The following is a 27,220-nucleotide window of genomic DNA, read 5'->3' as shown; positions in this document are numbered from 1 at the left end:
TTACTTGTAATGTTTGAAATTCGGCTAGCAAAAAAAAAAAAGTCACATAGGTAGGCTATGCTGTGTGAGGTCACAGGTGGCAAGAGTGCTAAATGGGTAATGGAAAAACAACAAATTTGCTTCTTTTCTAATTTGTAGATTTGTTCTTGCAATGCCACAACAAATTACAGGAATGCAAACTCACGAGGGGCGTAAAAGGTAAGACAATCACTGGTCCACGAAAAATTTTTCTGGGGATATTTTTTTAAAGAATAAGCTAAAAGCATCAATTCCAGCTATTTTAGTGATTCAAGTTTATTCAAGTTTACAATTGTGCAGAATTAGCTGCAAAAGAGTATTTTGGTGAGGCTTGCTTCTGTTTCACAGATTTGTTCAATTTTATTAACTGATTAGTTCAGTGACCCCTTCTGGAAATGTCACTAGATGGCGACAAATGAGCGTCTTATGAGCTATGAGTGAGTCAGTGAATCATTTTGAGTCGTTCATGACCGAAATCTACCAAGAGACTTTATAGTGTTTAAGCATTAAAAGAACACAGCAGATCTGTAGTCTTCCTTCAGTCTGAGCATTATTTTTCATCCAAAAAGACAACAATAATAGTCTAATAATAGTGTTTCAATAACGTCCTTCTCCTTTATTAAAACTTGCATGGCTACAAATCTACTGACTTCAGTATAAGAATTATAAACACAAAGCAGATCTACAGTATCATTTTCCTACAGTAGCCTATTTAAACTGCTGAGCATGGCTTTTATCAGAAAAGACCACAATAATAGACAAATAATAATAATTTTGTGTTTCAATAATGTTCTTTCCTCATTGTAAAGCGCATTTCACGTTGAGTTGAGTCGAGGCGTCAACGCTCCGTTCAACTCCAGCGTCAAGTGCCGCATTGCCCTCCACATGACGAGTTGCAGAAAGTGTCACAGAGGGGCGATTTTACGAGTTTGCCACATAAAAAAGCGGGAGGTGTGCACAATAAACATTGAAAATGTATTTGGAAGAGAGAAAAAAGCTTGCAGTTGCTTTGATAGCAGAAAGTAATAAAAGGACTCGTTTATGTTTAGGTCTAAGCGTTTTCTTGGTGAATTTTAATTAGTTCAATAACTGGGGTCTCTGATATTTGTAAACAATAAGGTAATATTTAATTAAAACAAATTATGAGACATTCAATGTCTCTTCACAAATTTGGACAGTTTTTTAATATTTCTTGTTGCTTAGTACTCTCAAAGACATTATTGGTGAAGCAAAAACGTGTGTGTGAAAAACACTTTGGTGTAAAGTGGCATCACTTCATAGACGTGAAAGACCCTTAAGGCATATAAATATCAGTCACTTTTGCACATTAATCTTTTCTCTTCACAATCACAAAAGTGACCGATTATGGTTTCAAAACGCCGAATTTCTCCGAAAGGTGAGGAGTTTGGATCCCTGAAATTATTATTTTTTTTTTCATGCATTTATTTATTTTGTGGAATTTGATCGTTTTCCACAGCACACCCGACAATCTTTCATGATTTTCCGCGGCACAGTGGTTGGGAAACACTGCTCTAGAGCAGCGGTCGGCAACCTATTCAAGTGTGCTAGCATTGACACGAAGGGGTAATCAGTGGCACGCCAGCAACCGCGAGAGAGGAGTAGACTGTTTTATTTATTTAAATTCCGCACCTGCATTCCTTGCACCGCGGCACAGTGGTTGGGAAACACTGCTCTAAGATGCTTGGAATAACCTATCTGCCAACAACCTTGAAAAACTGAGCGCAAGTGTACCTAGGAGAATTGATGTTTTAAATGTAAAGGGTGGTCACACCAAATTTAGATTTTTTTTCTTTTTTTGTATTTTTTTGTTTACTGCACTTTGTATGAAGGTAATATATAAATGAAAACTATTCATGGCATTATTTAAACATTCTTCACAGCCCTACTAATTATACAACATATACAGGTGCATCTCAATAAATTAGAATGTCGTGGAAAAGTTCATTTATTTCAGTAATTCAACTCAAATTGTGAAACTCGTGTATTAAATAAATACAATGCACACAGACTGAAGTAGTTTAAGTCTTTGGTTCTTTTAATTGTGATGATTTTGGCTCACATTTAACAAAAACCCACCAATTCACTATCTCAAAAAATTAGAATACATCATAAGACCAATAAAAACATTTTTAGAGAATTGTTGGCCTTCTGGAAAGTATGTTCATTTACTGTATATGTACTCAATACTTGGTAGGGGCTCCTTTTGCTTTCATGCCACGCCGAATTGAGGCAGTAATTGAGGTGATCAGTTTGTGGCACTGCTGAGGTGGTATGGAAGCCCAGGTTTCTTTGACAGTGGCCTTCAGCTCATCTGCATTTTTTGGTCTCTTGTTTCTCATTTTCCTCTTGACAATACCCCATAGATTCTCTATGGGGTTCAGGTCTGGTGAGTTTGCTGGCCAGTCAAGCACACCAACACCATGGTCATTTAACCGACTTTTGGTGCTTTTGGCAGTGTGGGCAGGTGCCAAATCCTGCTGGAAAATGAAATCAGCATCTTTAAAAAGCTGGTCAGCAGAAGGAAGCCTGAAGTGCTCCAAAATTTCTTGGTAAATGGGTGCAGTGACATTGGTTTTCAAAAAACACAATGGACCAACACCAGCAGATGACATTGCACCCCAAATCATCACAGACTGTGGAAACTTAACACTGGACTTCAAGCAACTTGGGCTATGAGCTTCTCCACCCTTCCTCCAGACTCTAGGACCTTGGTTTCCAAATGAAATACAAAACTTGCTCTCATCTGAAAAGAGGACTTTGGACCACTGGGCAACAGTCCCGTTCTTCTTCTCCTTAGCCCAGGTAAGACGCCTCTGACGTTGTCTGTGGTTCAGGAGTGGCTTGACAAGAGGAATACGACAACTGTAGCCAAATTCCTTGACATGTCTGTGTGTGGTGGCTCTTGATGCCTTGACCCCAGCCTCAGTCCATTCCTTGTGAAGTTCACCCAGATTCTTGAATCGATTTTGCTTGACAATCATAAGGCTGCGGTTCTCTCGGTTGGTTGTGCATCTTTTTCTTCCACACTCTTTCCTTTCACTCAACTTTCTGTTAACATACTTGGATGCAGCACTCTGTGAACAGCCAGCTTCTTTGGCAATGAATGTTTGTGGCTTACCCTCCTTGTGAAGGGTATCAATGATTGTCGTCTGGACAACTGTCAGATCAGCAGTCTTCCCCATGATTGTGTAGCCTAGTGAACCAAACTGAGAGACCATTTTGAAGGCTCAGGAAACCTTTGCAGGTGTTTTGAGTTGATTAGCTGGTTGGCATGTCACCATATTCTAATTTTTTGAGATAGTGAATTGGTGGGTTTTTGTTAAATGTGAGCCAAAATCATCACAATTAAAAGAACCAAAGACTTAAACTACTTCAGTCTGTGTGCATTGAATTTATTTAATACACGAGTTTCACAATTTGAGTTGAATTACTTAAATAAATGAACTTTTCCACGACATTCTAATTTATTGAGATGCACCTGTGTGTATATATATATATATATATATATATATATAATTTGTTCTCTCTCCAAATTATAGCATGACAAAAACATGAATAAACATAAGAGAGTATGTTGAAAGACGATTTATATGATTTATAGATTCACAACTTAACAAAATTGTGTACAGGGTTACAGTAAAAACACCTGTATTGACCATAACTAAATGTTTCCCTCTTGATAACACTGGATCATAGCCTAGGATTTGTCCAAACAGAAGGAAAACAATTAATCAGTGTGAAGACACCTCTTGTTATGTGTTTACTCTCTGCCAAACCTCCTCATGTCCACTTCAATCTCTTTAATGTCCTTAGAAGTCAGGGCCTGGATTGTGTCAGCAGCACACATCGTAACTTTGCTGCGGGAAACAGATGGCTTACCATTAAAAATGTTCATGTGTCATATTGCCACAATCAAATCCAAAGCTGGATGGAAGCCTAGAATTGTTCTCGTTAGCGAAAAAAGCTCTCTTTACATCCAAATGTGGTTTGAGTGATCGGATCACAAAACATTTTGGACCCTGTTTTAAACTATATTTAGCTATGTTCACTGTGAGCTGATAGTTCAAAATTAATATTTAAAAAATATTAATCTTACAGGAATAGTTCACAAAAATCTGAAAATTCTGCCACTAAAAAAGCACCCCAAAGTGTCAAAACTCATTGGTTCTTGTGTCATGACATCATGACATTTTTCCACAAGATGTGCAGAAACCAATGAGGTTTGATGTTATTGACAAGTTGATCATTGATTTTCTTTGACCTGAGAGAGATAAACATATGGAATTTTGGCTGTTCATAATATAAAGGGATAGTATGCCTTCAGAAGACTTGGAATATGATACATGAGTCTAATGGACTATTTTTATGACACATTTGTGTGCTTTTTTATGCTTTAAAGGTAGTGACTGTCAACTGCTATTGTATTGAAATCAGCAATACAATAGCAGAAAGTTGTATTACTTTTCCTAGTAAGTAATATGGGTTTGGAACTTGAACGAGGGTGAGTAAATGATTACCAAATTTTCATTTTGTGGCAATCCGTATTCCTTTAATACCAGGTGTGAACGGGTTCAAAGAAGTGAGCATGTTCATGGATGAGATTTTATGTCATAAGTCACCCTTAAAAGAGTTCTTAATCACTAAATGACATTGTGTTATCTCATGATGACCCACAGCTGTAACATAAATCTTATCAAAGGACATTAAAGTAGTTTCGCATGCCAGCTATACTCTGCAGAGAGACAGGTCTTTTAATGTTTCAAGAACTCACTTAAGTTCTAAATATTTTTTAGATTGTGATGGATGGTGACAAGCACGTTTGGCTTCAAGTTCAAAAGTCGTTATGAAACAGACACATACAGTCAGCAGATTCCCTTTGTGGTGTTGTGCATAAAGTATTGTGTTCCTTGGCTCCATCTCAGGACATTTGACATTGTCTTTGTTAAGCTGCATGTTATCCGTTTTCCTGCACTTACAGAATTTGCCGTGTAAACAGTGTTGTGTTATGAAGAATCAGTGGTTTTACATACAGTGGGGTACGAAAGTCTGAGTCCACTTGTGAAAATGCTTTTTTTGTATTTTCATTACTAATTGAATTATCAGCATAATACATTGAGTAAAAAAGATAAACATACACCTCAGAATCCCTAAACTTTGTTTATTTCCATATTTAAATGAAAAATGCTGAATCCTTGATGTTTATTGTCCAGGCCTAAATTAGATTTTGAATCCTGTATTTTCAGTGTGGTCAAAGGCACTGTATCTTTACAGCATGTAGTTTGGAATCAGTATTTTTAATTTTTTTTTTAAATATGTTCTTTGATTGCTTGGTATGATGATATCTGGGAAAACAGAAAGAATGGGCCCGAGGATGTAAAAGTTACAGAAATAAATGTTACATTTGTATTTACTTTTCAGTGCATGATCACTTACAGTCCCCTTCCTCATGGTGCACTGATAATGAGTTATGGAACACTGAAGTTGGTACTTGAACACTGATAAGATAACCTGCACTTTCACAACACTTCCATGAGCATATGATTTATGCTTGATTATGATCCTTCTGATAATACAGACAAAATTGATAGAATTCAGTAAACAAAGACAAAAGATCCAGTTCCTGCCTAAAATCCTGACATTTTTTACATTGTTTGCCATGAAGTAAAAACTTAGTTGTATAATTGTACAGTTTTGTCTCTTACTGTATGTCATATAGGGCAGTGGTTCTCAAATGGTTTTGCTTCAGGACCCAGATTTTACATTGGACATCAAGTAGCGACCCAACACAGTAAAACAATTTATATACTTATATTTAATGTATCCTGGGTCGCATTTTCTTTTATCTTGCTTATTTATTTTTTTTAAGTATAAGGGCATGTATTAAGTCACATTATAATTGTTGTTGATGTCAAAAATGAGGTCTAATAGATTCTAACTAATAGATTAATTTTAGTAATGGTGATGATGATGTGTAATTTGTAAAACCTTTATTTTGGCGTATGGCGTATGTTGTCTCTTTTCCACCGCAGTGTTGTTTAACATGTCAGGGCTCTCTACTGAAATTAAAATGGGTTGCATCGGTTTTGTGTTCAGCTCGCGGGCACCAAAGATTCTGTAGGTTAGAGTAGAACAGATGTTTGGCCACACTCGTGAAAACAAGACTTCAATGGCACCGCGCAAATGCATTTCAGATGAGAAGCATATTTAGCACGTATAAAGCGCTGAACGAGATATGAATATCATTACATTTGCCTCAGTGGACCGAACTTTCGCTTGGGCGGATACCTAAACATTTTCAATGGTCTGCAACCCTATCCGAACAGATCTGCGATCCACCAGTTGAGAAACACTGATATAAGGCAATTAAGGATAAAGCAACGCATGGCCCTTAAAGGGTCGTGAAACACTTCTCTTTCAGCTCTAGTCTGCCTCGCAACCATTTTGAAAAATGCAACTCAAATGGGTGTGGACAGCTGTGAGAACAAGGGCCCTAGTGGGTGGGACAGGCAGAAAGAAAGAAAGAGGGGGGCGAGCAATCTGTCATCTGTCAGTTGCCCATGCTGGCTCTCACTAAATATCAGGATGAAGTATGACAAATTGTAAGATTTGTATAGCTGGCAAAGTTAGGGAACAAATCAACTGTTTGAATTAGTTACTCAGCATTATTACACTAATACAGTTAACAGCGTCAAAGATTCTCACAATTGCTCATAACAGAATGCACAAATTATTCACTTTTGTAAGCTCACTATACAGTACACAGTATACTGAACCACACTGGTGATTTTATATCTGTAATTTAATATGCAAATATATGCCAAGCCATGTACTCTGTATTGAAAATATGTGAATGTTTTTACACTTTAATAACTTTGAGACTTATTCCAAGATGTTGATTCATAAATATAAGTGCTTGGATCAGTTAACACACCCACATTAAGGATGGATGGATGGATCAGTAGCATTTGTGTTTGGGACAATCAATGTAAACCGCATCTCAAACGAGTCCCAGTCAGAGACAGTCCACCTCACCGCATATCTCAAAACACTCACGTTAAAAAACACTTTTATATTGATTCTTATACAGAATAAAAAAAATAAAATAAAAAAAAATATAGGGGGCCTGGGTAGTTCATCAAATAAAGAAGCTGACTACCACCCCTGTCGCGAGTTCGAATCCAGGGTGTGCTGAGTGACTCCAGCCATGTCTCCTAAGCAACCAAATTGGCCCGTTTGCTAGGGAGGGTAGAGTCATATGGGGTAACCTCCTCGTGGTCACTATAAAGTGGTTCTCGCTCTCGGTGGGGTGTGTGGTGAGTTGTGAGTGGACGCTGCAGAGAATAGCTTGAGCCTCCACATGCGCTATGTCTCTGCTGTAACGCGCTCAAGCCACGTGATAAGATGCGCGGATTGACGTCTCAGACGCGAATGCAACTGAGAATCGTCCTCCGCCACCCGGATTGAGGCGAGTCACTACACCACCACGAGGACTTAGAGCACATTGGGAATTGGGCTTCCTAAAAGGGGAGAAAAAAAATGTAATAAAAAAAAATAAAACGATATAAATGAGTAGAATCAACTATTATCCCTTTTAAACCCCCATTAATTCCAATAAATGTACTCCCGAACCCATACATGTCCAAAATCCTAAAAATTTAATCCCATTCTACCATATCAAATGCCTTTTTGGCATCAAGTGAGATGGCAGCGACCGGAGATTGTTCATTCGCTACTGACCACATGATATTGATGAGACGCCTAATGTTATCAGAAGAGCTGCGGCCCCGAATAAACCCCACCTGATCTATATGTATAAGAGATGTCATAACTTAATCGATTAGCCAGAATTTTTGACAACATTTTTACATCTAACTGGATCAGGGAAATTGGACGGTAACTTTTACACTCGCTTGGATCTTTGTCCTTTTTAAGAATCAGACTGATCCGGGCTTGTGTCATGGTTGGTGGAAGCTTTCCATTCTTTAATGATTCAGTATAAACTTCTAGCAAAAGTGGAGCCAGTTCTGTAGCATAAGATTTGAAAAACTCAGCAGCAAAGCCGTCAGGCCCCGGAGCCTTGCCTGTAGGTAAGGCCTTAATAACCTCGCCAAGATCCTCCAAGGTTTTCTCAGCATCAAGAGAACTTTTTTGCTCAGTCGTCAGTTTAGGGAGATCTAATGGTTCCACAAATTTCTAATATCTTCATCAGTAGATGAAGACGTGGAACTATAGAGATCAAAGTAGAATTCTTTAAAAGCATTAGTAATATCAATGGCCGAGGTAAATATTTCACCACCAGCAGATTTCACTGAGGGAATGGTAGAAAAAGAGTCTCTCTGCTTTATATATCTAGCCAAAAGTTTTCCTGCTTTGTCCCCCGACTCAAAGTATGACTGTCTTGCCCTGAATAACCAAAACTCCACTTTCCGTGACAAAATAGTATTATATCTGTATTTCAATCGAGTCAATTCTCTGAGGCCATCGGATGACAAATGGCGCTTCAGCTCTGCTTCGGTATTTTTAATATTTCCTTCCAACTCCACGAGTTCTCGTGCTTTGGATTTTTTGATGAATGAGACATACTGTATGATTCGACCCCTAAGAACCGCCTTAAATGCCTCCCAAGCCACGCCTGCAGTGGATACTGAGGAGCAGTTAGTCTCCATATAAACATTGATTTCAGTCTTTAACATTTGTTGGAATTCAGGATTTTGCAAAAGGGACACATTAGGGCGCCAACTATATGATTTCTTTTTCTCCGAATGTGGCACCACCACTAAACTCACCAGGGCATGATCTGAGACAAGATATTTCCAATTGAGCAATCCACAACAGATGAAATGAGGGATTTGGATATATAAATAAAAAAAAAGAATCTATTCTAGAATAAATCTTATGGACTGATGAAAAAAATTTATAGTCTCTACCAGATGGGTTCAGAAGTCTCCAAATATCTGTAAGACCAAGATTTTTATACATCATGTGAAGCGTCAGTGTTGCTCTAGGGGGTTTACACACTTTTGCTTCACTGTGATCAAGGACTGAATCCATCAAAAGACTAATGTCTCCTCCTGAAATTATACCATGAGGGGTGCCAGCGACTTGCAACCCCTTCAAGATCTGTAAAAAAGTCCTGATCATCAGCGTTAGGCGCATAAATATTAGCCAAAATCAAACTTTGCCCCTGAATTTCAGCTAAAACAATAATGACTCTTCCTAATTTATCTTTAATCTGTTTGAGACATTTGAATTGTAGATGTTTATTTACCAATATAATGACTCCCTTGCTCTTACTTGAGCCAACACTAAAGAAAACATGTCCACCCCATATCTTCCCATTTTTTTCAGCTTCCTGCAGGTAGAGATGTGTTTCTTGAAGAAACACTATATCATATTTCTTACATTTAAGAAAAGAAACAACCTTCCTTCTTTTTATGGGGTGCCCCAACCCATTTACATTCCATGTGGAGAGAGATAGTACACTCATATTAACAACTGACATATTAATATAATAAAAAAATAAAAAACTGTGTCAAAAACAAAATTATACAGACCACATTCCCCATTAGTGAAACAATCAAACCCCGAACTTCCCCCGAACAAAACAAACAGAAAAAAGAAAAACGTGCTCATTAACCCCGCGCACGAGAGTGCCAACTGGTGACAATCCCTCTAACTCAAAAGGTCCATGAACGCCCACGAGCCCCCACGACAACTTTGCCATCGGATTGCTCAATTTTGCCTCACAAATTTGTGAAGCAAAATTACATAACAAAAAATACATTGTAAAATAAACCCCAGCCAAAAGGAAGAATGAACACAGAACATGTAGATTAATTCACAGAACGGTTTTAAAGGTGTGATCCTCCACAAAACAAATTTCAGCTGATATAAAACCGTTCAGTTTCACGGATAGATAAACGAATGTTCAGTGAGCCAGCTGTTATGAGTTCAGCGGATGACGTAATCATTCCAATTTCCCGTAAACGGCACAAGCTCCAGCCGCTAGGTGGAGCCAACACAGAAAGAAACAAAACCGACATCCCGGTTCCCTGGATGGTCAAGTCAATTCACTCGGAGGCCGCATAAAATTATATACCATGACTTACTCAATCCGTCAACTTTATAAAAGGCATCCTTTGTGTGAGCATGTAGATATTTTGCGGTCATCCGTAGTGTCCTCTCTCAAACTGGCCGGGAACTTCTATGCAGAAGTAATTTTCCGTCAATGCAAAAGCTTCTTTAAGGAAAGTGTTATTCACAAAACAAGCTCCAGCCGCTCGGCGGAGCCAACACAAAAAGAAACCAAAATGATGCCCAGCTTCCTCAAAAGCCAGAGTAAGTACAGCGAGTCAGACCCATTCATATGAGAAACATCCAATGGTTTACTCACCCATTGATTCAATAAAAGACATTGCCTGATTGGGGGATGTAAATACTTTGCGACCGTCCTTCGTTTCTGTTCTCAGTTTGGCCGAAAACATTAGAGCAAAAGTGATCTTTCGCTGATGTAAGAGTTTCTTACATTCCTTGAACCGATCGCATTCCTCTCTTGTTGAACTCTCAAAGTCCGGGAACAAGAAAATATTATGATTCCTCCAAGAAAGCTTCCCTTTGCTCCTCGCCTGTCGCAACACGAGATCTTTATCCGATGACCTCAGAAATTTGGCCAGAATCGATCGGGGCCTATCTCCCTCAGCAGATCTCCGAGCAGGGACTCTGTGAGCTCGTTCGATTTCCAGCTTGTGGCCTGTTATGTCGAGCAGACTCGGGAAGAGCTCGTCTAGGAATTTCACCATATCCCTGCCCTCCTCATGCTCAGGAATTCCAACAATTCTGACGTTATTCCTGCGGCTTCTATTCTCAAGATCTTCAAGCTTTTCAAGAATACGTTCCAGATCAACTTTGGTCACAGGCGGATTAGCGGTTGATTCCCTCTCCGAAGACTCCAAATAATCTATTCGTTTCTCAGCGTCTGACACTCTTGTGACTAACTCAGAGAATTTTATTTCCATCACCGTAATCGATTGACGTATTACACCGAGATCCTCCAACTCAACAAGAACCTTCGTCAACATCACTGACATGTTGGACAACTGACGCTGGATTCCTTCTCCCGCCGCACCATCTAAATCGAGTCCCCGGTCTGTAGGCCTGTCAGGGCTTTCATCCTGAACACGTAAGTGTCTTTTATTGTCTCCAGAGCCCGAGGATTTTGACTTCTTTGCCATGTTTTACCTCAAAGAGCAAATGTGTAACTGGATGTATCGAATTTCACCAGATTATAACATGAAAATAATACAAAATTTAGCAAAGTGCGCAGAGCTCGTCGCTCACACGTCTGCTTCTTGCATGGCGTCACTTGACCTCCCCATTTTTTATTAAATAACTCTAGGTTGCCTAGCCATCTTTATGACATCTCTTAAGATGCCACTACCCTGCCCATCTCTGTGTGCCACTCTTGAAATGAGGGCGCTCCAACTGACTTCCATCCCCTAAGAATGACCTGTCTGCCGATCATAACACTGGCTAGGACCCAAATTTTTATATATTTATCCCCTATATTAATGACCGCCCCATCGCCTAAAATGCAGAGTCTGGGGCAAAATTAAATTTGAGTGCTCAATACATCACACATAAAACTCTGAACCCTCAACCAAAATTCTTGGATCTTAACACACCACCAAAAAACATGGGTCGTGTCCCCATCTTCTGATTGGCATCGCCAGCAGGTGGGTGTGTCTTTAAGACCAAGCCTATACAATCTAGTGGGGGTCCAATAGAATCGATGTAAAATCTTAAATTGTATAAGGCACACCCTTGCATCTCTAGATGTAAACTTGATGTTTTTTTAATCCTAGCCCACACTCCATCCTCCAATACCAAATTTAAATCTTTCTTCCATAATCTCTTGAGAGAAGTTGAAGCTCCGTCCCCCAGACTCTGAATTAGCAGGGAGTAATACACTGATACCTCATGACCTTTTCCAAAAGCAGTAATCACCACTCCCAGAGTATATGCTGCTTAAGGGGGGTGTTTGCTACTCCCAAGAATAGTACAAAGCAGGTGGTGCAGCTGTAAATACCTAAAGAATTGAGATCTGGGCATCCCAAAATGTTGAACCATATTTTCAAAGGATCTCAACACTCCACTCTCATATAGGTCACTGAGCATATTAATCTCCCTCACAATCCACTCTGTCCAGCAGAAAGAGGACTTATTAATACATAACTTTGGGTTCAGCCATATGCTCGAAGCAACATTTAAATAAATGTCCGAATTAAACACTCTGGACACTTTTGTCCATACCACGTACAAATGCGAGATAACGGGGTGTAACTTCTACGGTTAGTTTGATAAAAAGGCTTTGCAATGGCGAAATAGGGGCAAGAACTTCCTGTTCATAATAATAAAACAAAATCTTGGGTAGGCCTAGCCCATCTTTGTCAGTCGGCCTATGCAACTTATTGAAATGTAATCTGGGGACATTTACCATTCCAAATGAAGGACTTATAAAGATTATAAAGACCACATTCCAACATTGGTGCAACCATCAAAACCCGAAAATCCCCCAGAACAAAACATACAGAAAAATGAAAAACGTGCACATTAACCCCGTGCACGACAGCGCCAAATGGCGTCCATCCCGCCAAACTCAAACAGTCCATGCACGCCTACGAGAGCCCCTCCGACAACCTTGCCTTCGGATTGCTCAAGTCCGGTGTTTCTATACAAATTTTGTGAGACAGAATTACACAGCAAAAGATAATCTATAAAACAAACTCCAGCCGATAGGTGGACTAAGCACAAAGAGCATGTAGATTCATTCATAAAACTGTCCTGAAGGTGTGTTACTCTACAAAATAAACTCCAGCCGCTAGGCGGGACCAGCACAAAAAAAGCATGCAGATTCTTCAAACAGTCAAGCGAATGTTCAGTGAGCCGGTCCACTCGGCTACAACGTGAGTACAACAAGAGGACTTACACATGCCATTGACTTTATGAAGGACATCGCTTGCTGTGGGCATGTGTAAGTTTTACGGCCATCCTTAGCACCTATTCTCAATTTGGCCGGGAATATCATTGCAAAAACGACCTTCGGTTATGTAAAATTTCTTGCATTGCTCGAGTCGATCACGTTTCTCTCTTGTCAAGTTTGCAAAGTCTGGGAACAAGAAAATGCTGTGGTTCTTCCAAGAAAACCTTCCTTTACTCCTCGTCTCACGTAACACAAGATCTTTATCGGATGATCTCAGAAATTTGGCCAGAATTGATCGGAGCCTGTCTCCCTCTGCGGATCGCCGAGCAGTAACCCTGTGAGCTTGCTCGATTTCCAGCTTATGGCCTGCTATTTCGAGCAGATTCGGAAAGAGCCCATCCAGGAATTTCTCCATATCCTGTCCCTCTACTTCCTCCGGGACTCCTACGATACGGACGTTATTCTGCCAGCTACGGTTTTCCATGTCCTCCAACTTCTCCTAGACATGCTCCAAATCCACCTTGGTTGCTAGCCAATTACCAGATAATTACCTCTGTGATGACTCCAGGAAATCGATCCATTTCTCGACATCCCCCACTCTTGTAACCACATCAGTGAATTTCGCCTCCATGGCGGTGATCGATCGACGTATCACAGCAAGATCCTCCAAGTCTGCAACGACCTTCGTCAGCATTGCCAACATTTTCAGCATCTCCCGCTGCATTTCCCGCACCTCCCCGACCAAATTGACTCCCAGGCCCGCGGCCTGCTCGGGGGCATTAGCTTGAGCACTTAACTGTCTTTTATTGTCTCCAGAGCCCGAGGATTTTGATTTCTTTGATATATTGTCCCCCTAGAACAGTTATGGAACAGAGTGTATCGAATCTCACTTATCGTGTATCGAACTTATGTCATAAAGTATTAAAACTAGCAAAGTGCGCAGATCTCTCCATTTACACATCCGATCCTCACATGGCATCACGTGACTCGCCAAAAAGGTGTTGCCTTTGACTGAAAGTCCTGTCCCTCTGTTAGTAGCGCAGAGGGGAATCACGTCACGGAAAAATCAACTCTCACAACTGAGGCACTTGCACACTGACAAACCTGCTGCACTCGCTTGTCAAAGGGTAAAGGCCACACCTTCTCTTGAATAATATCGAGAACACCCTTGACGTAGAGGCGCTGAAATTAAATGGAAAGCTAAACCTTGTTGTCATGTCCTGTGGCCTTGACTCGATGTTCATTTCAAACCCGGAAGACGGAAATAGCCAGAAAAATCCCTAAATTGACCATTTTCCTCTTGAAATTTAAAAAAATAATGAATGTTGAAATTCTCTTCCCTTATGTGCAAGACATATATACCTGTTAACGTCTCAAAAAATGTGTTATAGTGTTTCATGGCCTTTTAAAAAGGTGCTTTTAAACTTCAGATCAAAACCTAAAGCTGCTGATTAGACACTACAATCCTATGAATGACTCCTGACATTAGGTAGAGTTAATGAAGATGATGACCCTAGCAATGCCCTATCCACCACCTAGAACTCCCTAGAAACCGCATAGCAGTTATGGCGATGAGTTTTGCATGAGCTAGTGCTAGAGGTCGAACGATATAACGGTTTTACCGATATATTGGCACCAATAGTTGCTTTTTGAACAGTCAGTTATCTGCAAAAATCTACACCGATAGTTGCCAATAGTTTTTTGTATTATTGTTATTATTATTCAACCGTGGCAGGTGCTGGAGGGTTCTGCAGTGTAACATTGGTCACTACAGTAGAGGTGGAATAAAAACAGTCACTGACTCTGCATGATGGAGGTCTAATTTGTTACTGTAAGATAAAAATGAGTGCTCCAAAGAGGTTTTGTTGTTCAGTAGGTATAAGTTAATTAAGTTTCATGTTAAAGTTCATGTTGATTTTGATTGATGGTGTGCCTAGAAAAAAAGTCTGTTTTTGTATAATACCGGATTACCAGAATATCGTACAATTATGACGAGCAATAGCTGATGATCTACTGTTGATGAATGATGATCTGCTGTTGATAAATTACTGCTGCTGTATTTATTAGCACAAACATTTCAAAATAAGTGTCCCTGTTGTATTTCGGTTTTGTTCATAGTTGAAAGTCCCATGTTATTGTGATTTTAGTTGCGTAAACTGCATCTAGTATTTTATTCATTTTGGTCTCTTGTTGCATCTATGTCTGTGCCTGTCTCAGTAAGGAAAGACGAAGAAATTTTTTTAACATTCAAGAAATCGATTTGAAAAACTATCAGCCAATTAATCTTTTATCACCTTTCCAACCAGCTTAGTTATCAGTATTGGCAAAATCTACTATTAGTTGACCTGTAACAAGTACCACTACCTTTTCTTAAGAAAATGTAAAAAAAAATAAAAATAATAAATAAATAATTAGCTATACTATACTACAGTGTCCTTCAAATATCCTGTGTGGAAGTAACTGCCTGCTTGTTCATAAAAGAGGTCAAGTCTCTATGACAATACATAGCACTGGCATCCAGAAAGAAACTTAAGGTTTAATCTTGGTCCTGCAGAGTTCCTGTGCACAGACGCCATGGTTACCGGTTGCCAGGCCAACATTGTTGCTCTTTGTGCGTCAGAGGAAGTTGATGCTATCAGGGTAAGAGCAGGAATATGCTTTAACTGCTGAGCCATGCTGACCTGCTTGCAACCCTGCACTGATTGGTACACAAACATCAAACCTGACATGGAAAAGGAGTTTTTGCACATAGGAATGATAAATCGTACATGAGATCTCTTTAAAGGAATAGTTCCCCCAAAAGTTAATTTAAATTCTTAAATTAGAATTGACTATCCTTCATGTTGTTCCAAATCCATATGACTTTCTTTCTTCTGTGGAACACAAAAGCAGGTGTTAGGCAGAATGTTAGCCTCAGTTACCATTCACTTTCATTGTGTGGAAAAAAATATGCAATGAAAGTGAATGGTGACTGAGAATAACATACTGCCTAACATCTCTCCTACTGTGCTCAGATTCGACAAGATGCAAAAGTCAGAGTTTTTAATATGAACTCAAATATTTCTCATCAAGTTCTTCCAAGTCCAAATTATGTCCATGAGTTAAGTGATCCACATTATTGTATATGCCTATACTCCTACTGCACTTCCACAATTGAATAATTTGTTTATTTTTTGTATTTCTCCTCAGGAATTCTAGGAGAAACATTTGAGACAAAGCTGATACTTAATAGAATTCACATTTTTATTTATTTTATGTGTCCTAAGCTACTGTATGAAAGAGCAATAAAAAAGGTTCTCTAATTGACTGGGTTTTGTGGTACTACAACCAATGTTAATTATTATCATTATTGCACAAATATATTGAAATTAAGGGCTTCAACTGTCCAAATAATGCTACAACTCTGCATTTTTGTCTTTTAAATTCAAATAGTTCAGGTTGAGTTATTCACAATCTGTCTTGATAACAAATTAATCTATGATGATGTTATCGTGTGCAGATTTTAAGTGCTCTTTGTATTCTGCTTTGCCTCCAGGGCTTCTCTTTGATTTGCATAATTGGGCTTTGTGCTTAGCCAAAACAGGTGTGTGACCTTAAAATCTTTTAAAGTAATCTTTTAATGAAGTGCCATTTTACAGATTTTTTTTGTACATCTTAGATTGATGACATGGATTTTTTTTTTTTAAATTTATTTTCACTGAAGCCAAAATCGTATGTATTAAGGCACAATACAGTTTTTCTTTGGAGACTGTCTGTCTGCTGAAGTTGTACATACCTTCTATTAAATCTTTGTTAAAGCATCCATTAAGTCATGATAAACATCCTATAATATTTACTGTGTTATAGATCTAAACAGTACCTAGTATGCCACAAATGTCTTTAGCAGTGTTTTGTGTGAGCCTTGAAGCTTAAAAGCTTAATCTAATTGATACACAGATTGTACCCCAAGTCTTAAAATGAAACATTAAAATAGTGGATGACAGTAATACATTCTCACTAGCACACATACACACAAAATGTGTGTGTATCATCACCAATGTGTTTACTATCATGTTTACACAGCCTTTAAAACACGGTCATTTACAAAGGCAGGCTTTTTTCTTGCGTCTGATAGATTACGATGGCCTTCTGGTTATCAATCCAGTCATGCAAGAGGAAAGCTGCTTTTCAGCATCATCCAAAACTGGCCGTATTGTTCTTCAAAGAGTGTTTGAGTCAGTAAGAGAGAGAGTGTGCAAAAATGAAAAGCTTTTCGGGGCTTAATGATAAGAAGTTCAGACTTTTATTTGCCCTGCCATAAAAGGGTTCACTTGCCCCACCACACAAAAATATTTTATTTTAAGAAACATATTACATTTATATGTGTCTGAAAAAAAATATATATGATTTTAAGTTTTCCTTACAAAAAAAAAAAATACATTTTCAAAGTTTTCCATTTACAATAATAGTGGGAAATTAAACCGCTATATTGTAATTCCATGACAAGTATGAATTGAAATGCAAACTTTTCCTGAAAAACAATGGCATATGGTTATTTTTTAGGATTTTCAACTCCTCTTAACCTTGGAATGGCTTCCAAGATCATTCATTATTCACCATGTACTAGTCATGCTCGCCATTAACAAAAACAATTTTTCACCAGCCAGATAACATTACCGTGGCCACATATTTAAATCAGCAGAATTTGCAACAGCAATATTGAGTACATCACAGAAAACAAAAGGTTTTCAAGGCATAATGACACTTGTACATGGTCAATGGACGTAAGAAATAGTGACAACGCAACACTGGCCCTGAGCCATCGTGCAATCCTTATTGTTGAGCCCTGGTTGAACAAAAACAGCCCAACATTGTCATGACCTCTTAATAACCCTCTGCCAACCTTCTCTTTTATTCCTTTTAAATTCATATTACTGCAAATGCAAACATTCTGGTTTCGAATCATTTCAAACATGCACCGATTCTTTCTAAACTGTTGTGAATCCTACCATCTGACATCTGTTTGTTTGTATATGATCTTATCCACGGACTTAGTCACATCAGTTTATCATTCTTCCCATTTTGTGACGCAAGTTGGTGGAGAAAAAAATACAATGCCTATTCTTTCTTTAAAATAGCACTGAAAATCTGTACTGTCAATGATGGATTACCCATCATACCCTCAGAGTAGCGGCTCCATCATTATGACATTACATCCATGGGATAAACCCACCATTTTATGCATCATCTGCTGATCTGTTTGGCTCCTGCTCTTTGAAATAGATGCCAGTTGAACATCCATGGTGGCATGCTCTAATAATTTTCATCCCCACCAACAAATTATAGAGAAACCCTCTGGCTTATTTTAGCTATATGTCATCATGAGGCAAAGCCACAAGAAAATGGACTGAATTAGAGGATTTCTTTCTTTAACTGTCCTTTTAGGCCCTTAGGTGCTTCTGTTACCTTCCAGCATTTTGTCAATAAGCTCCTGAGCATGCCAGAAGTTGTCTTTATGAGATCAACTGCTAACTAAAGCTTTTAAACTAGCGCTGTCATTGATTGAGACAGATTACAGTTCTTGCTTACTCTCCCAAGTTACTATGTTGACTCTTTGCACAGTTAAGCATACACAAACTAGAACGCCCGAGACCTACTTAACGCAAGTACGTGATTATAATTCTAGCTATTTTGTATCTCATTGCATGTTCATAATGCAACGTAAGTGTGCAATGCACTCTAAGCGTTGGTTATGCGATCAAAAATTTATAAAAGGTTTTGACGACCTTAAGGCATATCCAAATTTTTGCCCAATAAAATGCTCTCTAGAATAAGAATGTCCCCTCCCCTAACTCCACCCACATCCGACTAGCAATAGCAAGTATGGTTCATAGCTATGTTGTAAACTAAGGTTTATTGACTATTAAAAAAGAAGTGATGAGCCATTCAAGATGTTCTGTGTAGGGCTGGGCGATATGGCTACAAAAATTATACATCAACATTTTTCAGCCTAATTTTAAATCGTCAGAAAAATCATTGCGAGTATATGTTGAATACTTGATATATCGCCCATCCCTAGTCCTGCCCTGCTTCCTGTTTCAAGAGGAAAATATGTGAACAAAGGAAAGAAAACTGTGTGTTCGTCACACAATTTCATGGGGTCTTTTGTCACAAGGTGTTGCGCATCTGTCATGGATTGTGCACTAGGTTTTATTCACCCAAACATTCTTGTAAAACTTTTAACAGAAGAACATTTCTTTGTTTCACATTCTTTGCAGCAGAGAAGATTCAAAATGAAAGCGGAAAGAGTCATTCGAGTTCCTTCAGCGCCAGACAAAAAGATGAGAAACCTCGACTGAAAGTTGCCCAGAACACTTCCAAGACAGGTGAGCCGGTTCAGATGGATGTAATGGGTCATTGCTACAAGAGAGATGGATGCTGTATTATAAAGAAAATTGTAGAAATCCCCTGATGAATCAAATTGTCTTTCAGTATACCAGTACCACAATACGGCACTCTGCTGTTTCACCAAGAAGATTATATTGTCGTTTTGAGCCAATCACACGGCACGAGTTAATACTGCTGGCAGAGTGCCCAGGAAAAGAAATCAAGACAATAGGCTAAAACCCTTGACACACTGTATTTCAGGTCACCGATTCATGCATTCAATGTCAGCTGTATTACACCTCAAGGTAGAGAACATCTCAACCCAACCTCTGTCACCTACCCAATTCAAAACATCACACATCTCAAACACAAGCTTTGAAATGCAATACGGCTTACATTCTTGTAATGTTGGTGAGATTACTAGGGACAAGCAGGACTATTGAAATCCCTAGTGGCATATGTGGCTGGCATGGATATCTGCCCCAGCACACAGCCCGCATTAGTGCGAGCAGGCCTGCACCACCGGTGTAAATGTGATGGAGTGTGATAACATTAGTTTGTTTAATGTGGGCCCGTCTGTGGTGTGATGTTTGTTTTGTTGTACCTGGAAATATACTGCAGCTTACAGAAGTTAACTGATTGGTACTGTTTTGAGTTTACTGTCAAAAGAGACAAAGTGAAATATTAAAATTAGGGCTGGGTATTGATAAAATTTCCTGATTCGATTTCGATTCACAAGCTCATGATTCGATTCCGATTTAGATTCTGTTTGATTCGATATCTATTCATAAGGGTATATTTCAGTTATAATGTCCATTTTGCTTACATTTGAACGAAATTTTCTCTAGCTAATGCTGTTAATTATACAGGGGACATTCTAACTAGGTACATTACACAAATATTAATTTTACAAATTATATAAAGACTGTAAATCGATTAATTTTTAAAAACTAATTAATCACACTGTTTTCTGATTAATTGTTCGTCATTAACAAGCATTACAATACAATCATAAATATATTTAATTTATACCTTGTCTCAAAGAACTTGCAAGAAATTGGTTAGTCATCATTTATTTTAATTATTTAAATATGTACATGTGAATTGTTTAGTTATTTTAGTTTATTGAACACATTTCAGTGGACATGCTTTAATTAAAAGTTTAGCAAAACCTTCTGCCGATTTTTAGTGGGCTTTTTTAATAATAGCCAGATTCAATTCATATCAAGCTTTATTGGCAAGAGAAACTTAAGTGTACATTACCAATGCATCATTAGACTACACATGCAGATATAAAACAAATTGAGTGCTTAAGGTTAATTTGCTGAATTTTAAAATCTCAAAACTATTATTTTCGCTGGCTGCTGTTACATCTATGTAGACTGGCTGCTCTTGTTTTTCAGCGCCGCCTCTCCGGGGAGAAGACTGTTTTGCAGCTCTCAATGTTTTTGCTTGGTTTTAATCACACTACCAGTTATGTATTTATGTATTGTATGATACATATACTATCTAATTGAAAGTGTTTTTTTTTTACACCCCTAATTTACAAGTACTCACATTGATTTGTGGAACACATGTTAAAAATCAGTACTGTCTCTTTAAGAAAATGGGCAGTTCTATAAAGAGCATCGGTAAATGAGTGCATATTAACGAGAGAGGACTCGAATGGCTTCTTTATCTCATCCATGCTATTCGTAACTAGAATTCTTTACAGTCAATTGTATAAACAATAGACTGTAAAGAACAAAAAGGATATTAAAAGGGACATTATTCAATGACAAATGGATTGCATGGATCTCTTCTTCGGACACACATTACATGGAACGAGTCAAATCAAACTTTAACAATCAACACGCAGTGAAAGGATGCTGAATTTTTGTCACTATACTACTCAATCACTGGTGAGTGAAAACTGAACATTTACCAGCCAATGACCGATAACAGACATTTTTAGTCTTATAGCGCAAAATTTGGTCTCATATGCGAGTGGTGAGTGTAGAGATTTACGCAAGTAGTAAAAGTTCAATCTTGGGATTTAAGAATCAATATCGAGATCTTTCAAATGACGATCGCAATGCAGCGGAACATCATTCAGTCCTAGTTAAAATACATTCTTCTATCCAGCTTAATGTGCAAAAACAACAATGTAAAAATCTAGTTATTTTTGCAATTCCATATGGTGCCCCTAGTGCTGCAGAAATTCCACACTTTATGTGCAAGTGTACCTCTAAGTGTTGACTAGATTCACTTTTAGCAGATATACACATTTACAGTCTTCACAGACTGAATGACAATGTCCCTTCCTCTAAAAACACCTGCAGCCGACTAGCAAGTAGCAAATCATGGTTCATTTGACGTATCTTAAGCCTGTTGGGTTATTCCATGTCAAATCAACCAAATTTCAGAAACTTCCCTGGCTGGACTTTTTTTAATGCTTTTACTGAAGAAAGCCAAAATATTTAATGTCATGGATTAATATTTACTGAGTAATCCATTATTTTTAAAGTGGTTACTCAGTAATCCAAAATTATTTTGTCACCTTTGATTTTGGAGCAAAAAAATAAAAACTTTAGAAAGGTGGCTGCATTATTATTATTATTATTATTATTATTATTATTACACAGAGATTGGTAGGTATATTACTAAACTCAGTTTCTTTCTGCATTATATGCTCATTTTTGGATTTACATCAAAGTTGGTGAGCATATAACTCTAGAAGTATTAAAGATGTCTTAATACAAGAAAACACAAGTCTGATCTACAAATAACTAGAAATTTACCTTTATTATCTATCTTTCTAAGGTTATTTTTTGACCTGCGAAAGTTGTCATTTTGACCCCCTGTTCAAAATAGTAGATTACTCAGTAAATATTGATCCATGGCATTTAATATTTTGGCCTACATCATCATTTATGCTTTTCTACTTGTAAAAAAATAAAAGTTAATTATCAAAAAAATAATTTAGAGGTGGGGACCTCTGGTTGAGTTGGCACAGAATGTCCCTATTGAATATTTTAAAAGCAGGGACCAACCCCTCAATAGGTCGATCCATCTGTTTCAATAGAAAAATAAGTTTTAAAAAAGGTGTCTGTTTTATCATTCTATTCTTATTTTTTGATGTTTTCTTTTAGTATTGTTAGACACATACTGCTCTCCCCTGTAACAAATGAATAAACTCCATCTCTAAATCATGACACCAATCCACAGATTACATTTCTCACATTATGTGTTCCTCCAGAGACTGCAGGCTCGAACAGTAAGAATGTTTTCACACGACTGCTGAAGGTGGCTCAGCATTACCTTTTGGAAACAGGCAAGCACAGTGCAGCTGCAAAGTCTTCATCTGCCAAGAAGAGCCCCGCCCCCTCCCGCCTCCCCAAAACTAGAATCTCCACCTCCCTCACTCAGGCACACATAATTTATTATTCATCATAAATTCTTATGTTGTTCCAAACCTTATGCATTTCTTTCTTCTGTGGAAAACAAAAGTAGATGTTTTTCAGAATGTTAGGAACTGACACCCTCAGTCACCACTTTCATTGTATGATATGATAAAAAGATGCCTAACATCATTGTGTTCCGCAGAAGATAAAAAGTTATTCAAGTTCGGAACAATATGAAAGTGACTAAATGATGACAGAATTTTCATTTTTGGGTGTATGGTACATTTTTTTTAAAAAGAAGTATATTATTGATATTTTTTTTTTTTATATTGGGAGTTTGTTTGTGATTCTCAGGTTCGAGCCATGAGGAGCAGTAGCAGGCGTTCCCAGAATTCAATTCTGGGTGGCGTCAAGAAGGAGCGATTCCCTTCTCAAGATTCAGATGGAGGTGCCACTGAAGAAAGGTATTTTTGTACTGTATGTGTGAAAGGAACAATGGAGGGACCGACAATAAGACATAACACCACTTCTGTATGTCCCCTTGTGTGGTTTGTTAATTGGTACATTGACTTTAATTACTTAATATAATTTAAAATGACTGCAGCACCTATGCCTCATTGACAACTATGAATATATTGATACACTTGAAGTCTAACACTTCAGAAACTCAACTCTGTTTGGTTATATTGTAGAAAATGTTTCCAAACAATTTGTGCAAATTAGCTTTAGAAAAGATGACTTTAGCTGAAATTTGAGTAGTTTTCATCCCTGTGTACTGGCACTGCAGAGTCTGGGTGCATTATAATAGAAATAGCCACTTTCTTTTGCTTTCTTACTAAATTATGTTGTCGTCACTGATCAGGTCCTATCGGATTTTCACATCGTGACTTTGTACGTTTGTCTAAGCAAGAATGAATCTTGTTCTGGGGCTTTTACCATCTGGGAAAATGCTTCTGGCTAGATGAGATTTGTGTTCTTTTTGCATGTCTTTGTATACGATTATCTTGGTGCAGGAAAATAAAGTTTATTACGAGAGGTTGTCTTCATGCAGAACTTTGTTGAAATGCCTGGTAATGGAGCACACCTTTGGGAGGCAGATCTTTATGTGTTTTGGGCTCATTTCTTTACATACTGTATTACCCCACAATTCCAATCTGTTTTTCTTAGTCAGAAATTAATTTGAAATGTGCAGTTGAAATTATGCAATTAATTTAAAGGAGTAGTCATAATTTACTCACCCACATATGTAAGTATTTTAATGATAAATGTCTAAAAAAAAAAAAGGAAAAAAAGCATGCTAAATTGCACTAATTAAAAAATAAACACATTGCATTAACAGTGCTTGTATTTTTTGGGGATGTAATTCTATATGGCTGTATATTTGAGCTGTAAATATTTCAATTTAAAACACTTCGTACAAAATTTCATAACTAAAAATTCAATAATAAATATTCACCTTCCAAAGTTCAGTTCCAAAATATTCAATTTTTTTAATTATTATTTCATCTTTATTATTCGACAGGTAATATTCGGTCCATCATATTTCGCTTTGCAAATTCGCTTAGAAAAAGTCAGAGGTTAAAATTTGGTTGGAAATTCAAACTTTCCCCTCAAATCCTGGCATTACAGGAAAATATAACCATATGAAATTGCATCCTCAAAAAATGCAAGCACTGTAAACAGTTTATTTTTTAATTAGTGCAATTCAGCATGCTTTTTTTCCAAAAACATTTTGTCATTAAAATACTTCCATAAGTCGTTCCAAACCAGATTGTGTTCAGAAAAATACAAGTTTCACTTAATGTTCACACTGTTCTTTTCTATTCAATGAAAGTGCATGGCAACTAAAAAGAAAAAAAAAAAAGGTAATCATAAATTCAGTTTAAATAATTGTGCTTTACATTGCAAGTCTTCTGAAGTCATATGATAGTTCTTGTGATATAAACATATACAAATTTAAGTCATTATTCACTGAAAATCTCGCCCTCCATTGTAGCTCTCAAATGTCATGTACACTTGGACATTTTTTAAATGTTTAAGACTCATTTTGGCAAGTTAGATGGCAAACTTGACAGTATAAATCACTTTTGTTTTATGAAAAAGGTGAGTCTGGGCATGACGTACATGAGACAACATGACAGAATTACAACATGTACAACATGACAGAATTTTCTTTTTTGGGTAAATTATACTTTTGCAATGAACAGAAATTAAATCTATTTTTAGGTAACACTGCCCGCAGTGAAATCTCATCACAAGTTGCTTGTCACTGGAAGTGTGTAACATTGCACCTGTTTAGTGCATTGTGTAACAGTCATAAATTGAAAGTAATAATCATAACAGTGCTCTGTCTCCTTTAACTTGAGAATATGTTGAACACCCTGGCTGTCTTTATATTTCAACTCTTTTCCCTTTGAAAAGGGAGAGCGTAAAAGAGCTGTCGCAAGAAAGCGCCTGCATACAGTAATTTTCATTTCTGCCAGCTCCAGTATTAGCGTCAAGAGACTTGCTGGGAGCAGATGAGGTCAGCGAGGGTCAGAATGTGGATTATTCTAATTTGACATAATTAGAAAATAAGGGAACTGTGTCTCTGTGTGTGTCCAAACCTCCAGCTTAGCCTTTCAACACTTCACCCTGATCCCAGAAAAATAGATGCAACAGCCACCGGGATTTGTTCTGTTTGCCACAAAAAAGAATATCATTAGGGATCAAGTAATATTATGTCTGTAGCATAGTTTGTATTGAAATACTGATATTCATTAGCCTTAACAGAAATACACTTAATTGTGATGATGTTTTGTGGATTTGTAGGGGTCAGTGATTTGAGGGGTTTGGATGGCACTCAGAAAGTCCAACTTTGCATTAATAAAATGTGTTGTCAGAAACAAGTCAGAGCCTTGTCTGAAAGATCAGAATACTCAGGAAAAAGTATAAAGCAGCGGTCATATTGGACTTTGCACTCCATTCACTCCCATTCAAATGCATAAAAATGCAGGAGACCAGAAACGCAAGCTCACGTGAAGACATTTCGCATTCTGCTACGTACCAAAGTTCAAGTTTGGTGAACTCTGACCTGCAAATTTGTATGAAATGACCTGTGACTAATAGAAGATTGAAATTTCACAGATTTACTTCTTGGCTCAATACTAAGAATACATAGAGTATTTCAAAGCTAAATTTGTATTGTTTTTTTGTTACAGGAAAGTGAGAAGATATTTTAACATTTTGAAGATAATATAATATTCATATTATAATGTCTTAACATTATGAATATAATATACACTCTGAGGCTACTTATGTGATTATCTATTCAGCCAATTGTGTGGCAGCAGTGCATTGCATATGCAGATACGGGTCAGGAGCTTCTGTTAATGTTCACATCAACCATCAGAATGGGAAATAATATGTGATCTCAGTGATTTAGACTGTGGTATGTTTGTTGGTGCCAGTCGGGCTGGTTTGAATATTTCTGAAACTGCTGATCTCCTTGGATTTGCATGCACAACAGTCTCTAGAGTTTACTCAGAATGGTGCCAAAAACAAAATAACATCCAGTGAGCGGCAGTTCTGCAGATGGAAATGCCTTGTTGATGAGAGAGGTCAACGGAGAATGGCCAGACTGGTTCAAGCTGACAGAAAGGGAGTGTATATTTGTTAACATTGTTTGTAAAGATTTGTAATAATCATTGTCATAGAGAGGTTACATTTTTTTACACAAAAAAAAAAAAATCAACTGTCTGGTTGAAACTGTGCTGTTTAATGACTGAAGTCAGTACTTGATCTTAGTTCCATTATTCCATACAGACGAATGTGTTGGATGTTATCTAGTTCATCTGTGACTAAACCACATGTATTTTGTGATGCAGCAAGCTTATTCTTGTAAGTTTGGGTGCAGGTGTGTGTGTTTGTGTGAACATTGTAAACAGGGTGTATCAGGACTGCAGGTGCTTCCTCTGATGTACAGATAAATTGGCCCATAGTTATGTTCATGAACGTGTCTTTACTACTGTGTGTGTGTGTGTGTGTGTGTGTATGGTGTGTTGCTTTAGTGTAAAAATTATTTAGTAAGAAACCAAAAAGAAGTGGCTATTTATATTACAGTATAATGTACCCATACCCTGCAGTGCCAATACAGCACTGACACACAGGGGTTAAATTTGCCAAGAATTTATTGTGCCCGGTGATAGTGTCATGTATTTGCATGTGCTGTCTGCATTGTTTGTTTTAGCACCTGACACACAAAAGGAATAATGCAAATAAGTTAATGGCACAAACACGGCATACTTCACTGGGCCAGTGCAATATCCCTCCACCACTGTGATGCAGGTGGATCTGCACCTGAATTGGCTCTTTGAGATACCACATACAAAAAGTGCCACATCTGTTAAGTGATTTGGCTTCATAGTTTCAGAGTTATTAGATGTAGGAAAGTTTAGAATGAGACAACACTTTT

At 37.8% G+C, this 27,220-nt stretch overlaps 1 protein-coding gene across 2 annotated transcripts in view; it reads left to right on the top strand.

The window, feature by feature from the left end:
• The window catches only part of si:ch211-266k8.4 (TBC1 domain family member 12), a 70,909-nt gene that overhangs the window by 29,777 nt on the left and 13,912 nt on the right, over positions 1 to 27,220 (top strand). The window contains exons 11-14 of one of the 2 annotated variants that reach the window (XM_051690235.1): positions 139 to 198; positions 19,276 to 19,383; positions 22,623 to 22,792; positions 23,122 to 23,231. In XM_051690235.1, the coding sequence (XP_051546195.1) occupies positions 139 to 198; positions 19,276 to 19,383; positions 22,623 to 22,792; positions 23,122 to 23,231 (448 nt within the window). The remainder of the gene's footprint in view (positions 1 to 138; positions 199 to 19,275; positions 19,384 to 22,622; positions 22,793 to 23,121; positions 23,232 to 27,220) is intronic. The other variant, XM_051690236.1, reaches the window with a different exon arrangement.

This window comes from Myxocyprinus asiaticus, chromosome 46 (assembly GCF_019703515.2).
Source record: "Myxocyprinus asiaticus isolate MX2 ecotype Aquarium Trade chromosome 46, UBuf_Myxa_2, whole genome shotgun sequence".
Lineage (NCBI taxonomy): Eukaryota > Metazoa > Chordata > Actinopteri > Cypriniformes > Catostomidae > Myxocyprinus > Myxocyprinus asiaticus.
This window is presented reverse-complemented; position numbering and strand designations above follow the sequence as displayed.